At 40.7% G+C, this 16,352-nt stretch overlaps 3 protein-coding genes across 7 annotated transcripts; 1 reads left to right on the plus strand and 2 right to left on the minus strand.

Moving 5' to 3' along the window:
• Nucleotides 1–1,254: 1,254 nt before the first annotated feature.
• On the minus strand, nt 1,255–12,219 carry LOC100693041 (outer dense fiber protein 2). Of its 4 annotated transcripts, none has more exons than XM_019348174.2 (17): nt 11,551–12,219; nt 8,637–8,808; nt 8,416–8,539; nt 8,155–8,286; nt 7,947–8,021; nt 7,015–7,086; nt 6,821–6,937; nt 6,538–6,723; nt 6,342–6,451; nt 6,114–6,249; nt 5,851–5,961; nt 4,978–5,082; nt 4,516–4,674; nt 4,010–4,110; nt 3,756–3,918; nt 3,370–3,495; nt 1,255–3,273 (listed from the first exon to the last, which is right to left on the minus strand). In XM_019348174.2, the coding sequence occupies exons 2-17, from the start codon at nt 8,798–8,800 to the stop codon at nt 3,109–3,111; spliced, it is 2,046 nt and encodes a 681-aa protein (XP_019203719.1). In that variant the 5' UTR covers nt 8,801–8,808; nt 11,551–12,219; the 3' UTR covers nt 1,255–3,108. The 4 variants fall into 4 exon arrangements, with proteins under 4 accessions (XP_019203719.1, XP_013125706.1, XP_019203717.1 ...); XM_013270252.3 differs by lacking the exon at nt 11,551–12,219 and adding an exon at nt 9,668–9,809; XM_019348172.2 differs by lacking the exon at nt 11,551–12,219 and adding an exon at nt 8,910–9,093.
• ift22 (intraflagellar transport 22 homolog (Chlamydomonas)) lies at nt 9,875–14,714 on the plus strand. Of its 2 annotated transcripts, none has more exons than XM_003438073.4 (5): nt 9,875–10,173; nt 13,447–13,529; nt 13,708–13,791; nt 13,890–14,092; nt 14,170–14,714. In XM_003438073.4, the coding sequence occupies exons 1-5, from the start codon at nt 10,135–10,137 to the stop codon at nt 14,316–14,318; spliced, it is 558 nt and encodes a 185-aa protein (XP_003438121.1). In that variant the 5' UTR covers nt 9,875–10,134; the 3' UTR covers nt 14,319–14,714. The 2 variants fall into 2 exon arrangements, with proteins under 2 accessions (XP_003438121.1, XP_025756170.1); XM_025900385.1 differs by having other exon boundaries at nt 9,899–10,173; nt 13,447–13,542.
• LOC100712330 (ATP synthase subunit g, mitochondrial) lies at nt 14,546–16,341 on the minus strand. The gene is made up of 3 exons (XM_003438072.5): nt 16,183–16,341; nt 15,737–15,897; nt 14,546–14,759 (listed from the first exon to the last, which is right to left on the minus strand). Exons 1-3 carry the CDS (start codon nt 16,232–16,234, stop codon nt 14,661–14,663), a joined length of 312 nt encoding a protein of 103 aa, XP_003438120.3. The 5' UTR covers nt 16,235–16,341; the 3' UTR covers nt 14,546–14,660.
• Nucleotides 16,342–16,352: the final 11 nt, after the last annotated feature.

The raw sequence follows: 16,352 nt of genomic DNA on the forward strand, positions 1-16,352 counted from the left end.
GTCTCAGCTGTAACGATTTTCAGTCTCTTTAGCATCTGGCTGACCTACTTCTGAGAGGACCTACATGTCACTGAATAGGTTTGGGAATGTCTGTAATGTAAACTTCTCAGCAGTTTGCCTGGTGCTGCACAGATGCTGGGCACAAGTTGCAGATTTTTGCTTTCTGGCAGTGGTATAGGCTTACACCGATAATCTAAACCCTCCACTGTGATTTACGATACGCAGAATAGAAGGCAAATGTGACTGAAATATGACTGATTGTCACGGCCGTAGCTGTTGTTGCTCTCGTGTCTTTAACTCTTCAGTATTTCTGTCAAAGGCGGGCTCTGCTGTGCCATCACTTGGCTCTGTCACAATCACTCTGTCTTTGCTGCTGATTAGAGAGATACTGGACCTGTGCAGCATTCACTAGATGCACCTGGTTAAGGTCTCATTGAAGACTGCTGTTTGTGATGCACACACTAAGATGTGTTCTGCTGATTCGGTCTTAAGGCTATGAGCAGATAATAAGGAGCAGTGATGATGATTTTGAGGTGCTTGTGTATGCCTGGGGTTGGGCACACATTAGCTGTTTCTTTTGTTTAGCTACATTAGGGAAAAGGGTGTTGCTGCTCTGCACTTTGTTTTGGGCAGGGAGTTATTTTCTTTTGAACTTTAATAATCTCTTGAACTCTATAAATCTTCTTTCTGTTTTTTTAATTTTCTTTGATTTGCCAACCCCTATTTATCCATGCAGTTTGCCTCTTTTGTAATTCATAATTGCGTTTGACTGTCTGGTTGAATGGCACTTTCCACCACCCCTGAGCTGAGCTGGGACATAACAACTAACCCAACCAACAGGTTTACGCAGAGCTGCAAGGGTTTATGCGTCAGTGAAGCCTCTGTTCGTTAGTGATAATTGGCTCTGCAGCACCAAAACCCTCAAGAAAAAACAGACAAATGGGCTATCAAAGTTGTTGATCCTAACGAGCACATAAGCACAGGGTGTGTCCATCTCGGCGCTGAAATGCCGAAAGTCACATGTAAGCAGAAAGCAGCAGAAAAAAGCAAATTCCCAAAGTGATCGACAGAATTACGTAAACAGGCAAGACCACAAGAGCAAAGGAAAAAAAACAGAAGTACTGACGCACGCAGCCATGAAATCGTTCCATCCCCTGAAGGAGAGCACAATAGAGCTTTGTCTCTGAGAACTTGAGAGGAGGCCTGCTCACTCGAGGGAATACGTCCGATGCAGGAACACATCAGTCTTTCAGAGGTCTGGACTCACAGTAGTTTATTACCATAGATACAGCAGGGAAGCACAAGCAACAGTGAGAGAACAAAAAGACATAAACATGGTACATTTATGGCTCAGTTTTTCGGTAAATCTCGGTAAGTCACGCTGCAGCTGATACCGGAGCTCTTGTGTTTGCCTCCAGGCCAGAGTAATAGAAGATTTTATTAGACAAACCAACAACAGAGTTAGAAGTGGGTGGTTACATTTGCAACCTAAAGGCATGGACTTCACAGCTAATGGTTACACATAATCATTCTCAGTCCAGCTGAGATTCCCAATATAAAACACAACCAGTGCAAACTACACCTTTGCTATGGCCACTACCAACAAACAAACAAACAAACAAACAAACAAACAAACAAACTCATGCCTGTTTCCAGCACCGTGAGGAAAACAGTGAAATTAAAAGTTTCTATGTAAAGATGCTGAATTTTGAATCAGCTTCACTAGTCAGAGCAGAAGATTTATCATGGGTGATGGACAAAGTCACAGCTGGAAATACTGATTCATTCTATCACAGGTAAACACAGCTGGGTCTAAATGTGACCAAACAAAAAGTCATTTGCAATTAAAATTAGATTTTTTTTTTTTTTTTTGTGAATCCAAAAGTTTTGCTTTCTGCTGAACTGACGATGGGAATGACGGCGTGGAAGCTTCCACAGTTATCAGTGTTATAAGATCAAGCCCGTGGAGAAGATGGAGCAGAAATTTGTTTCTAAATGTATGAACTGCTTATTGCTGATAGAAAGAATGTTATATTTGAATTGGGATTTATATTATTCTGGCAGCCTTTAGGAGCTAATTTATAATTTTGCGAATTATCAGATATCGCAACCCTGACAGAATGTGCAAGTTTGGGTGGCACCTATGTCAGGTACTACACACAGTGTACTGCTTCTTTAATATGGCAGAGTGCAGATAGCCATTACTGGCAGCTGGGAAACCTTTCCACCAGTGATGCACTGTGCCGTGCATCACATTCGCATTTTTTCAGTTCACTCTGAATTCATTCAATTCATAAATTCACATTTTAATCAAAAATGTATCTGACTTACAATCAAACATTATTTGAGTGCAGTGCCTGCTGCTTTACTGGCACATGTAATTTATTGCATACGTGCACTCTTTGAATGCAATATAAAGACACAAAGGTTACTGAAAAGGATGTAAGCACCAATAAAATGCTTAGTTTTCAAGCACCACTTGCATTGGCCAACAACTGCTGTCATAATTTTGTTGGTGTTCAGCTGCAGGCTGTGGAAAAAAGTCGTTCAGCTGTAGCCACTTGCATAAGACAGATCGAGTACATACTCCATTGTGCCTAAAATAACCTGACTGCTAGTCCTTCTAGCAAATTCATTTTACCCTGCTGAAAAGTCCTTTTGTTTTGTTTTTTATAAATTAATCTATTAAAATTTATAAAATAATAGAAATTGAAAAGAGGTTTCCTACAGCCCAGTGTAGTCTTTGCTATCCTCCATTTACACTTGAAATGTGTAATATTTATGCAACAGTACTATTAGGTGTTACTCAACTCAGAGTTTGGCTAATCTTATGTAACAGTTATGCAACAAGCTCCTTGTCATAAGGGCAGAATAGCACCAAAACATCACAGTTCAAGATGTACAAACATTTGAAAACATTACTGTATTTTAAAAAAACAGCAGATTCACTTGATCCCTGGAAATGCAGTTCAAAAATCTGAATGTAAAAGTAGAAACTGATCAGACCAATCAAATATCAGGCTTTAGTTACCCCCACGTTGCCCTTTTAAACAGACCCAATAAATATCAGAGTGCAAAACAAATCAGGATTTAAAATGCAAACCTCCATCATTTCAGAAAATAAGATGTTGATGTTTGCAGTCCTTCATCAAACATGGCCTTATAAGAGTTTTTGAGGAAATCGACATAATTCTGAATGCTTCGCTTGTGGCTCTCTGATTGGTCCAGGCTAAGCTGCAGGTCTTTCAGACGCACCTCATACTGCTTCTCTGCCTGCAGATTGAGAGACACAAACAGACAATATAGCTCAGCGCTGGCTTCCAAGAAAAGTTCAGTCTAATGTGAGCGTGTCTTCTCTATGGCCCTTACGTTGAGCTTGCTCTGGCGAAGAAGCCTCAGCTCGCTTTCCCTTCTGCTCTTCTCGGCTCCCAGCTCCAGGATTTTGGTTTGAAGAGCCTCTTCCCTGGAAACAGCCTCTTCTTTCACCTTAGTGACCTACACAAGGTGAAAATGTGAAATATCATTATGGGATGTGCCATTTTCTGCACGACAAATCTCTCTTTGACACCAAGCTGGAGTAACACGAGTTGTTTTACACAGATACATGCATATCTAGCTTTGCCTGTTTACTATGTATCTCCAGCCGGCTTCAAACAAATCTCGACTGAACTGTTAGGTTGTAATGTCTTACTTGATGATCTGAGTTTAGAACAGATGCTGAACTGTTGGACAGCACTCCAACAGCTAACCCGTACCTGTTGTCTGACGTCCGCTAAAGCTGCCTCCAGCTGTCGGCTGAGGGCCTGACACTCTGACGAGCGCTGATCCAGCTGCCGGTTGCTGTAGCTGAGAGCTTCCTCCTGAGCCGTGAGCCTCCGTACCAGCTCCAGGTTCTCTTGCTGCAGTTTGTCTGTGTCTCTACACACACACACACACACACACACACACACAGTAAGCATCAGTTTCTATACTGATAACATGAGCAGGTGTTTAATATTTGGGGTCTTACTTTTGGATAGAAATCACTTTTTCTTGTAATTGTAAGTTGGCCTCATGAATGGACTCCCTCATCTCTGCAGATGATCTCAACAGTTTGCTTTGACTCTCCATCTGCAAAACATAAAATTCAGAGTTACCTCCACGGGGTACAAGTAAATGGTGCAGAAAACATTCAACCACATCACGTGCACAAATGCTACTTTAAAACAACAACTACCTCCACGATCTGCTGAACATTTATCAGACTCAAATCGAGCGGATTTGAGATAAAAAAAACTTGTGACGGAAACACGCGATCGTCTGGTTCTACCAGAGATCACACTGGTGAGCACAAAAGACTCGCTAGTGGGCTCAACCTAAACGTTGCACAGCAATCACAAACATCAACACTCACAGCACTATTAGAAACCACAATGCACCAGCGGTCACCTGAGGCTATACTGCCACCCAGTGGTCAAAAAATAGGAAAATGACTGCATTTTACATTCTTTGACCACAGCAGCTGGCTTTGCACACCTTAACCTGCAGTTGCCTAATGGACTCTGACTTTTCTGAGCATTTCCTCTCCGAGCGTTGCAGGTTCTCCTGGCACTCAAAGAGACTCTGCTCAGCTGCATTCAGTAACTCGGGGTAAGCGTTCAGTTCCTCCACGCGCCCCTGCAGCTCCTGCCTCACCTGGGCTCCAGAGGAGGAACGGCACAAAAAAAAGAGTTGGGTTTCGGGAAATGAAACACAGTAATATGCTTTAAAATTCAGCACACCTCCCCAAGAGATCCTCACAGATGTACATGATTCATTCAGCTGTGGTTACGCAGCTGAAAAAAGAAAACTAAGTGCACAATGACTGGCCATTAAACAGCAGGTGAAACAGAGCTGGACAGACTTGTAATGGGCTGTTAGAATTAGTTTTTAGCTTAACAGAAACTGTGCACATAACGTAAATAAAATAAAGCAAATTAAAGAGAAGGGCGGTGGTACCTTCTCAACTTCTGCCTCTTTTCCATCTCGTGTCTTTTCTGTCTCTCTTAAAAGATTTGTATATTTTATCTTTAGATCATGGAGCTCAGCTTGAAGTTGTGCAACCTGGAGGGGGGAAAAAAATACAGAACATTAACATGAAACCTGCTGTGCGCTTCCCTGTCATTAAAAACTAGTGTAATTCATTCAGTGGCTTCTACAGACCACGTTTTGTGTCTGTAAATAATAGGTTTGTTGTAATCCTGTTTGGAAACTACTTTATCCTAACTGCGTCAGGAAAAAAAAGACCTTCAAACATGAAAAGATATAAAATACTAAAAAAAAACAAGAATTGAAAGGTTAATATTTGAAATTAATAGATGAGAAGTAAAAGGTTTGAAAGTTTTAAGAACATAAAACACTCTTTGTTGTGTGTCAGTGTTTATTCAGAAATGATCTTTTAGAGGATCAAATATGATGAAAGAGTGCCTTTTTTTTCGACATTGCACATTTTTTGATGTTTGTTGACTCCAGAGTAAAGTAGTGGGTCTATAAAAATAACAGTCATTTGCAAACATGATTAAAAGTTTCCCTGCATACACGTAGCAGAGAACAAGAGACGGTCTAGGTCTGATGGTTTCTCACTGCTGGAAAATAAAATACTCTGTTTGATTTTTGAGGTTCTGCCTGCACACAAAATGAAGAGGGCAGCAAACCAGATGCTCAGTTCCTCGCTGTAAATTCACTGGACAGTCACCTGTACTAATCTTACATGCATCAGACATCTCACAGGCACGGCGCTGCGGAGCTGACCCACTGTCACTGGGTGATGTTTGGAATATTTCAGGGCTGCAGCACATGAGAAAGTAAAAGGTTTTAAATCAAAATACCAACCTGATAACAGAACTGTTCAGCTTGATGCTTCTTCTCCTGTGAGACAATCTTCTCCTCTACGAGGGCAGACTCGCACTCAGCGAGCTGCTGCTCCAGCTGAGCTACAGATTCCTGGGATAGCAGAGAAATCCAAAGTTTCAGTAAAATAAGGTCCTGCTAACTCCTAAATATGGAAACTGGACTTCAAACTTCTTGCAACATGTCTGTGCTTTTTGCCTTTCACAGTAATGACTCTCACATACAAGCTGTTCAGTAACTTGTACCTTGAGTGTTGCATTATTTATGCCGAGTTCTCCGTTGTCTAAGCTGAGTTTTTCGAGCCTTTGCATCAGAGTTTCATTTGCTGCAGTCAGCTCGTCCTTCTCCTTCTGCACTCTCACTGTCAAGTCTGCAATTTGACTTTAATGGAAACAGACACTTACAGTTCATGCATCATCTGAATATTGATGTACTCAGAAATGAGAAATGGCTGGGAAGGAGAACCAACCAACCTTTTCAATAAGTCTATATGAGCAACGAGTTTGTCTTTCTCATCTGTCGTCTGCTCCTTCTGTCGTCTCCTCGAGTCTCTCTCTGAATGGGCTTTGGCCAGCTGAGCATCCTGTTTGCCAAACAAGACAAACAAAGTCCAAACAGGATCCTCATCTGCTTCTGAAGCCAAAATAATGAACCAATTTGACCTCGTACCTTTTCCCTCAGCTGTGCGTAGCATTTCTCAATAGCAGCTTCAAATCTTTCCGCTCTCAGTTTCTGAGCTCGGGTGGCTTTCTTCAGAGATTCTTTGTCCTGTGCTGCCTTCGCAGACAGAGAGGTGATAGACCCCTTCAGATCATCAATCTCCAGCTTCTGCTCAGTTATGAGTCTCTCCAGAGCCTGCAAAGACCATGAACCCACAAGCTTGCAGTTTTAATTTATACATTAATAAAGCAGTTTAGTCTACAGCGCAGCTAGCTGATAAAGGTGTCTGTACCCGTAATTGTACAGTAAGGCGATTGTTTTCAGCTTCCTTGTTGCGTAGCTGTCCCTGTAGGTGAGCACGCGTTGCCTCTGCTGACTTGGTCATGTGAACTGCACTCTTTATGTTCTCCTGTTGAAGCCAGCGTGAACATATAATTTCATGGGCAATGACTTAATTCATCTGCAAATGATCTCTGCTGTACTTACCTGCTCTTTTCTCCGCAGATCCATCAGCTCCCTGACCTTCTGTTCACTCTCACTCAAATCTTTCTTTACATTCTGCGAGAAAAAACATGGACACCAATGCATATTATCACATCACCATATCTTCACTTTAGGGGCTGCTTTGTGCATTAAAATCGCTTTTGTAAAGTTAACACCTTTAGAGTATGTACTGTGACATCAGAACCAATGTGGCTGTGCTCTCACTAGTTTAATCACCAAAGGCTGCCCCTTTGCCCCAGCCCCTTCCTCCAGCTCATCTGGGGGAACAACAAGGCATTCTCAGGCTGAGAGATATAATCTCCAGCGTGTCAAGGGTCCACCCTAGGGCCTTCTCCTGGTAGGACATGCCTGAAACACCTCACTGAGGAGGCACCCAGATGCCCAAACCACTTCAAATCGTCAGTGATCCAGAGTCAGCGCTCCTACCTTTTCCAGCTGAGAATAATGGTCTCAGACCTGGAGGTGCTGATTCTCATCTCAGTTGCTTCACACTTGACTGCAAACCACACCAGTGCACAATGAATGATAGCCCAAGTTTATCAGTTTCTTTTATCAGTGCCAGCTTTTTTGGCATTAATGCCAGTAGGACTAATGTCTTTCTTCTCTTGTTCCTACACCGTGTTCAAACTCAAAGGTATTAAAACAGTTGAGCTGATGCTGAAAACTATATTTCTACTTCTGTTCCCCACATAGAAAAATGTAATCAGTGAGGGAATCCATAAAGAATTTGACCGCAGGCGGAGACAATGGAATTTCAATAAATGAAATGTTATTAATAATCCATCTATCTAACCACTATAACTTATCCTTTATCACTTTGTTTCACTGACTAAATCTTCACAAGCTAATCACAAAGCTTAATCCCTTACACTTCCCTCTTTTGTGCCACTGCATAGGTGTAATAAAAAACTCACCTCATTTTCACTCTCAGCCTGCGTGATCTTCTTCAGCAGCGTGTCAATCTGCTGGTCTGCATCAATTCGATTAGCCTTTGTGGAATTATTTAAAGCAAGGACAGAAATAAACACATTTTCAGTATGTTTTTATTTGCGGTTTCATGTGCTGCTATGATTTCAAACTAAATACAGTTGACTTATACAGTGTAGTAGCAGTTTAACAAACCTCCGCCTCTTGGAGCTGTTTCAGTTTCTGTCGCACTGACTTATTAATTCGTCTAAAGTCCTCTAGCTTTTCCAGCAGAAGCCCACGCTGTCTTGCAATTCGGCGTTTATCTTTGGCAGACTGTCTTGAATCCTTAATTGACATTAAAAAAAAGAAAATTAGAGAAAATGCAGGACAGCAATTGCAAAAACATATGTTTAATGTAGGAAACCCTTTGGCTTTACACAAAGTTAGCTTTATCCAAAATTGCTGCAGACCTACAGCATACTCATCGTCCATGGCGTCTTTAAACGACACTAGCTGGATTGCTGCAGAATTGGCAGCTGCTTCTGCATCCATTAGCATTTTCAGGAAAGGATTCTTTTTATTGCCAAAATCTCTGAGACTAAAATAAAAAGGAAAGCAAGAAAACACTTTGAATCAGTAAAGTTGTGGCAGCTGGCGAGTGCATATTCAAATGCATCATCGTTGTAGGACCTCACCAGCTGATCTCACACTCTGGGGTTCCTGTATGGAGACTGCTGCGTGCCCTGGTCCTACCAACAGGCTCATGACTGCTGTCTAGGTCGCCACGACTCAGAGTGAAATCCTCCCTGGTACCGCTGAAACCAAGGGGGGGACTTCGAAGGTCATCCTCTGGAGACATGCCTCTTACTGTCAACAGATGTGCATATAATATGCTCAAACGATATGTGCAAATATACTATGCGCAAAAACCGGCTATGCATGGGAAATACAGAGTTACACAGGCAAACCTCCGAGTGGCATCCCTGGGTGAAACCAAGGAAAGCGTGTAGTCCTTCATATGACTACTGGACTGTGGGGTCACAATATCATGTGTGACAGTTTCTTTACCATCTATGATCTGGGGCAATGACTTGTCAGGAGGAAACTTACCATGGTGGACAAAATTTAAAAAACAAAACATTCGTTATTATAGTTAATAATATTTATACAAATAATAATAATAATGATCAGAAGAAATTTATTTTAGACATTTGTTGTAATACTTCTCAGTAATAGTAATAGTAATAGAACCACAACCTTCTATTTCTTTATAAAATTCTCTTAAGGTTCAGTTTAGCGGGTTTTTTTAGAATGAAAAGAAGCGATATGCTGTAATTGATAATTTTCATTGATAAGAAAGCCTAACAATGTAACCCATAGGTAACAAACAAACTGGATGATAAACCGCTGTTTTGAGGGTATTTTCTGGCTGATTTAGAACACGGGTTAAAGGCGACCCTTTAACATAGGAGATAGTTACAGACAGCTAACACAAGAGGAAGGTTAAAAGTAAGTCCTGTTTGGACACGAGAAAGCCAGTCGCCAATGAAGCTACTTCTTAGCAACAGACAAGGTTAAGTGGCTGTTAAGCTTTAAGGAATTCTAAGCGTAGCAAGCACTTTAGTAATTATACCAAGTAATCGTCATTCAAGTTTAGCGTGTTTAATAACGCCTAAACCAAGTAACCACTTACAAAAGCATGCCTGAAAATTTAAACAACACTTACTCCTTCGCCTTGTACTTCTTGTAAATAACGCTCCTCCACACTGGGGAGTCGCCTCTTGGAAAGTCTCACTCGATTTGTTAGATGTGAGGCAGCGTAACGACGTCAACTTACTATCTTTCTGTTGATTCGTTCCCTAAGGGTTGAATGGGCGGGGCCAAATTTGATTAGACCCGTAAACAGCCAATGAACAAGAGAAAGCAGAGAGCCTGGTTGAAACCATAGAAACGGAAAAGAAGTTTACTGTCGCGATTGCTAGTACGCCATCCTCGGGAAGCATCGAAGATCATTTAAAAAGATATATATTAAGTAAAGCTAAAAATATAGTATGACATGGCTTAGATATGTACGCAGCTAAGTCTGGCTGATTTCCATTTACCTTGCTGTTGCGATACTGCCTCGCTATCCCGGAATTTTTTAAAGATAAGTTAGCTGAAAAGCTAATGCTAACCAGCGTCAGTTGAGTGGAAATGTTCAAAGCTAAAATACTCTTTGTTGGTCCCAATGAGGTGAGTAAATTCTCATTTGACTTTACACCGGTTGCTATTTTACCTTTCAGATTCCAGCAGGTAGCGAAAAGCGTCAACAGTGAAATTTGCCTTGGCTAATATTACCAGAGGAAACACTGGACTTAAGTATTCATACCCTTCACTGTTACATCTACGGTCTGAGTTTATTTGTCACTGCTCAACAAAGTAATGTATAAATTCAGTCGTAACGAAAGGAAAAGGAGTGATAAGTACTATGCAAAAGTCTCGAGCCACCCCTCATGTTTTTTTATATTTTGATAAGTAAATGGGTGCAGAGATTTATTGAAAAATGTGCAAACATAGATTGAAACACAGTATATTAAATTAAAAACTGAGTTTGTAACATTATAACAAGTTTGGAAGTCGATATTTGGTATGATCAACTTTATTCTTCAACGAAGTCTGAACTCTTTGAGACACGCTTTCATGTAATTTCTTTAAGTACCTTCAGGAATATTTCTCTACGGTTTTTGAAGGACATTCAAAACTCTTCTTTAGATGGTGGCCGATTTTTTTCTGTTCTGTTGAGAACTGGGCTCTGGAGAGCCCAATAAATGGCTGGTTGTGTTAAAAATGCGTGTTTTAAGCTTTACTATCTGTATATGTATTTGCTGCATGGGCAGTATGTTTGGGATCACTGTCACGCTGAAAAATGAAACTGCTGCCAATCAGAATCTTTCCTGATGGTATTGCAAGGTGGACTAAAATCTGACAATACTTTTCTGCATTAATAATTCCATCAGTGTTGACAAGATCTACACCACTGGTTGAAATGCAGTTCCAAACCATGACAGATCGAGATGGCTTTCCCCCCCCCACATATGGCTTTAACTGTTGCATTTCTCCTCTGACCTCCCCATAAATGCTGAGATGATCTGAAACCAAAAATTTTCAAATTTGGATTAATCACTCCAGAAAACCTGTTGCCACTGATTTTTAGTCCAATTCTTGTGTAATTTGGCATACCACAGCCTTTTCTCCGTTTCCTTTCATTAATGAAATGGCATTTTTTTGACAGCCACCCTTCCACTGAAACCATTTCTAATGAGGCTTCAGTGAACAGTCGATCAATTGAAGGGCTACATACATCTCTCAGTTTTTTCCCTATATCTTAAGGACATGACTTTTAGTTACTGTTCAACTACTGCAGACAGGTTTTATCTGCTTCAACTTGTCGAGGTTCCTGAAACTTTCTTAGGACACACCATGCTGGTACATGCCAAGTTTTCTGCTAATAACTGATGTGTAATCCCCTTGCTGGTAGAAAATACTATTTTGCGCCTGGCAAATTGAGTCATATTTTACATTATTGGCATTTTCAACTAAAACATCCATCCATCTATCTCTTCCACTTACCCTTATCAAGGTCACGGAGGGGTCTGGAACCTATCCCAGCTGCCACAGGGCTGGGTACACCCTGTCAGTTTATAACAGGGGTTCAACTAAAACAATGGGACCAAAATTATATGTTTGTAACAGGCTACTAATAACAAAGTGCCTAGAGATACAATTTAAGACAGGTTTGTTGCTAAGTTGTCTGTTCTGTGTAGACACAACATTGGTTTATCCCTTGAGTTAAAAGGTGAAAAGGCAGGCAAAACTTTGAAAGAGCTTCAGAAAGCCTGGAGAACTATTGCTCGAGACCAGTTTAAAAAAATTCTGGCTCCTTGGAAGAACGACAAAAAGTAGCTCACGACTTTTGCACAATATTGTATAAACATTAAAAAATAAAATAAATATCAAAACTTACTGTACTTGTTTATATTAATTGAGGGGTGTGTATTGGTTTTCATGTGCTTATACTTACAAGAATGCTCATTTTGTGCCATCAAGGAAATTATGGAGGTTCAGGATGCTATGAGAGGAAGTGTGGTACTGGATGAGGAAGTCAGGAGTAGGGTGAGGGTGATGTATGAGGACAGGTTGAGTTTAGAGACTACATTCTTTTACGTCACTGACACAAGACAGACGCCAATTATCAGCGCCGGAGAAGCGCCCGAGAAGACATCGTGAACGCTTCCTGGCCATCCAGTGTAGATGTCAGTGAAACTGTTGGGAAGACAACGTTGGAGAAACGTGAAAATTTTATTTGTACTGTATAATCTGCAGATTCTGACAGGAATCTGCAACTATCCTTTGAAGCACCGCTCCTCTCTAAAACAGCAATAAGGATAATTATTAGGTTATTTACATGATTATGTAAATAACAAAATAACTTAAAGCAAAAATTGGGAAACGTAAACTCCGAAGTCTTTATATTAAGGGCCATCAGTCAAACAATATTGTTTGCTCTGGGTCTAAACAGGGCGCGTTGTGTGTGACGTCTTCTTTTGCGAATGCGGGTCGCTTTGAGGGTTCACACTAGAGCGCGTTTGCTGTCGCATTTTATTTGTAGTGTGAACAAGCAGACAAAAAAATCGGATTTGATCAAAAAATCGGAATTGAGCATTAAGACCTGCAGTGTGAACGTAGCCTAAGTTGGTGAGGCAAGGATGATGTGTTTTGGACATGTACAGAGGAAGCTAAGAATGAAGCTAGAAGGCATGAGAAAATAAGGAAGACCACTGAAGAGGTTCATGGATGTGGTGAAGGAGGACACAAAGAGGGCTGAGTTGGCTGATGTGGCAACCCCTAAAGGGAGCAGGTGAAAGGAGAAGAAGGGACATATTCTACTTTTTACTTTTTTATGTAACACTAGTAGTTAACTTTAAGGTTAATATTTACTTAAAACATGAGAGTGCAAACCTCCACAAGGCAGTTCACTCATGAATAACTTGAGCTTGCAGGTCATTTTCTTTCTCTTGACAGTACTTGGATGCAAACTATAGTGTGATATTTAGAGTCCCCATATACCAGTATCATTTCCTAAATGTTGCCAATACAAATAATGGCATTAAGAAGCATAGTTAGCTCTATATAGCATTACTATCACTTTGACCTTCAGTTCAATTTATTGACCTTTTAGAAGAGGTCAGAGGTCAAATGTGACATTTCAAATCTTTGTATTGTACATTCTATATGTTGACAATGCACAGAATATTTATAAGAATCACTGTTTCTAAGTTATAACTACCAGAATTCATTCAAAACTTTTCAAACTATCGTGCTTACAGACAGAAAGAATGTCATGCATGTAAATGCTACCAAAAACATGACTTCCTTGCCGGAGGTAATAATTCCCGTCTGTCAGGCTGGGTAATGTGCTACTATTTTGCCATCGTACTTAAAGCCATCTGCTTTTCTGTTTTTCAGAGTGGGAAAACAGTTCTTGCAAATTTTCTCTCAGACACAACAGAAAATGTGGGCGGTGAATACAGACCTACTCAAGGAGTCAGGTACAAATCCTATGTGAGCTTTACTGCTTTCAACATCACTATTAAGCCACTCTGAGTGTCACTTTAGTGTAAAAATCAGTCATCGCAATAAGATTAAACCAATATCACAGCCTTCCTTGAGAGATATCAGTCTTTCTGTGTAAAAATACAAAGTGCAACTACTTTCTGTTGTTTCAAGGATACTGGAATTTGAATCGCAGCCTGAGGGCAGCAGTGACAAGTCATGCGAGGTTGAACTTTGGGACTGTTCAGGGGATTTCAAGTAAGTGGAGGCATAGACGTTATCCTTACCTTTATGTGATAATTAAGTGTTGTTACTTTCATTGTAATATGATGGTAGTAAGATGTATTCTCATACAGATTTGAGTCATGCTGGCCTGCAATCATGAAGGACTCCAGCGGTGTGGTGATCATTTTCAACCCTGATGTTCCAAGTCACCTCAAAGAAATAGAGATGTGGCATTCGATGTTCATCTCCTCTCAAGGTCTGCAGGACAGCCAGTGTCTGCTCATAGCTCACCACAAGCCCGGCAGTGGAGTGGAAGACAGACGGCTGCCTTTAGGTAACTTGTGCTGCAGTCCTCTGAAAGTCACGAGAATCATTATCTCTGGGCTAATGTAGTCACATTTTCTCATGCAGCGTCACATCTAAGCAGACTGCTACTCATTCACTCCAACCTGGAAGAAGAGCCAGAGGATGTGAGGCAAGCTTTCTGCAGATACCTGGGAAACGTCGTGAACGCGATGTCGGAGAGTCGAGAGCGAGAGGAGATGTCCATCATTACGTAGCAGTAGCATCTATAAATTATGCGGCCTGAATGAAGATATGTTTTTTTTTTGTTGCCATCTCCAGTACTACTACATTTTCACTCTAAGTTAAACGTGTATGCAAACTTTAATATTCTCTACATTAGGTGTAGAACATATTCAGTGTTGGTTTCTTGCATTTTGTAAATCTTTTATGAATAAAATACGACTCAGTTCTCTCTTGAAATTAATACTCAAGACAGAAAATCTACTCCTGTATACAAACATATGTTTATTTGGAAGAATTTGGTGCTGGCTGTTGAGAATGTAATGACTGGAAAAGCAAGACGAGGAAGAAAAAGACGAGGAAGAAAAGTTCATTTTTCAGACATCATATCCAACAATGCCTCCTTTGCCAATACACTCTCCGATGTAGAACCACATCAGCACCTCAGTGGTCACCAGTCCATTCCTTATGGCATCCTGCAAGGAAACAACAAGTTGTCACTCAAGAAAACTCCTGAAATGTTTCTAGAATAACACACTCAGTAACAGTTCCTGCACGAGGCCTGATAATGTAACACAAACAGGTTTTGTGAATAATTGTTGACATTTTATTCAGCTGGTGTTACTGCACTTGTGATGGTGTGTTTCCCTATATTTTACTTTCACACGTTCTGTAAATGTTTGTGTGTGTGAGAAACCCACAATGTTTACTTTGAGACAGTGAAACAGACTTTGTAAAGAATAAAGGATAGTAATAACTATCACATGTGCTTCTTTACACAAAACATTAATAAAGATGTTAGTCAGTTAGTGTTTTACGTTTTCCAACTCAAAAGCACAATATCCACTGAGTGACCAATGTATCAAGGGTCAATGTTGGGCCATCAAATAAAAAAGAGAGGCAAAAAAACCCCCCCACCTCACCATCACAGATTTGCATGAAAAGGGCAAAGTTAAATGGGATGTCAGGTCCCTACAGTGTTATATTAAATGTTATTTTAAAATAATAATAGATGAAGGTAGGGTTTTTTTAAAACCTAATATATTGTTTTTCCCCATTACATAACCTACTTGAATTGCCCTCAAATGTTAGGGCAATATCTTGTGCCATGGCTATATGAATATGGACTCTCACAAGTTTGGCTGAAGTTAACATAGAATGATGCTTAAAGTCCCTAAATTAGGTGCGAGGTGTTTGATGAACTCATCTGGAATGACTCTTAAGCAAAATTCACAAACTACTGGTAAATATTCAAAATAGGTACTTTCTGGTGCCCAATATAAAATCTAATCATTCAGGGCCCTGAACTCCCACAGCAACATGGAAGCACACATCTGTCAAACTATTTGTTCATTACAAATTACAGGCTGGCCATTCCTTCAAGGTCTACTTTCTGTACAGCAAAGTTAATCTAGAAGGTCAACAGAGGTTAATCGACTCAGTTCAAACTTACTTTCACTGTAGTTTGTCCCAGGCGTCCCGTCTGATAGCTCCTGATCAGACCTTTTGCAGCTTCTATTGCTTTGGGGATCTCAGCTGGGCTCGGTGGGACCAGCTCCACTCGAGCGTAGTGCCAGAAGGTCGCTAGCCGGGGTTTGGAGTATGTAAGAGCGGCTGAAAGTCACACACAGACCACGTAAACCAAGGAGCAGTAAAGCCAGCAAATTCAAACGCAACACGGTTATTTCGCCTCTCACGAAACACTCTATAAAGTACAAATACAACTTTCACAAACTTATAAAGATTTGGTGCATGGTTTGATGTTTTGACGCCAGAGGTCACGGTGCAGCTGTACAGCTGCTACAAACTGTAAGCAACGCGACATTGCCCCTGCTACACGGTTCACGGTAACAACCTTACTTCATGTTTTAGTACAAAAATAAGAGCGAGAAAACTTACCGCCGACTAATGCAGGAACTTTATTCACAACTTTCTTAACTGCCTGCGCCATGATGAGGACTTCCCAGGAGGTCACCAGAAGAAGAAAGCAATCTTCCGGGTCGTTGATTTTCAAAATAAAATGAGATGTGCACGTTGGCAAGTTAAAGTTGAGAGCAATTAGTGAAATA

Source organism: Oreochromis niloticus, linkage group LG18 (assembly GCF_001858045.2).
Source record: "Oreochromis niloticus isolate F11D_XX linkage group LG18, O_niloticus_UMD_NMBU, whole genome shotgun sequence".
NCBI lineage: Eukaryota > Metazoa > Chordata > Actinopteri > Cichliformes > Cichlidae > Oreochromis > Oreochromis niloticus.

Bases quoted from the DNA above. Each gene is read 5' to 3' on its own strand.
- LOC100712330 (XM_003438072.5), bottom strand. From the start codon at position 16,234: ATGGCGCAGGCAGTTAAGAAAGTTGTGAATAAAGTTCCTGCATTAGTC. The intron at 15,898-16,182 runs GTAAGTTTTCTC...TGTGACTTTCAG, and splicing joins AGTTCCTGCATTAGTCGGCG to CCGCTCTTACATACTCCAAA. The intron at 14,760-15,736 runs GTAAGTTTGAAC...GTTTCCTTGCAG, and splicing joins TGGGACAAACTACAGTGAAA to GATGCCATAAGGAATGGACT.
- LOC100693041 (XM_019348172.2), bottom strand. The intron at 5,962-6,113 runs GTACAAGTTACT...CTGCTATCCCAG, and splicing joins TAAATAATGCAACACTCAAG to GAATCTGTAGCTCAGCTGGA. The intron at 3,274-3,369 runs GTAAGGGCCATA...CTCAATCTGCAG, and splicing joins TTCGCCAGAGCAAGCTCAAC to GCAGAGAAGCAGTATGAGGT.
- ift22 (XM_003438073.4), top strand. From the start codon at position 10,135: ATGTTCAAAGCTAAAATACTCTTTGTTGGTCCCAATGAG. The intron at 13,792-13,889 runs GTAAGTGGAGGC...ATTCTCATACAG, and splicing joins GACTGTTCAGGGGATTTCAA to ATTTGAGTCATGCTGGCCTG. The intron at 14,093-14,169 runs GTAACTTGTGCT...TTTCTCATGCAG, and splicing joins AGACAGACGGCTGCCTTTAG to CGTCACATCTAAGCAGACTG.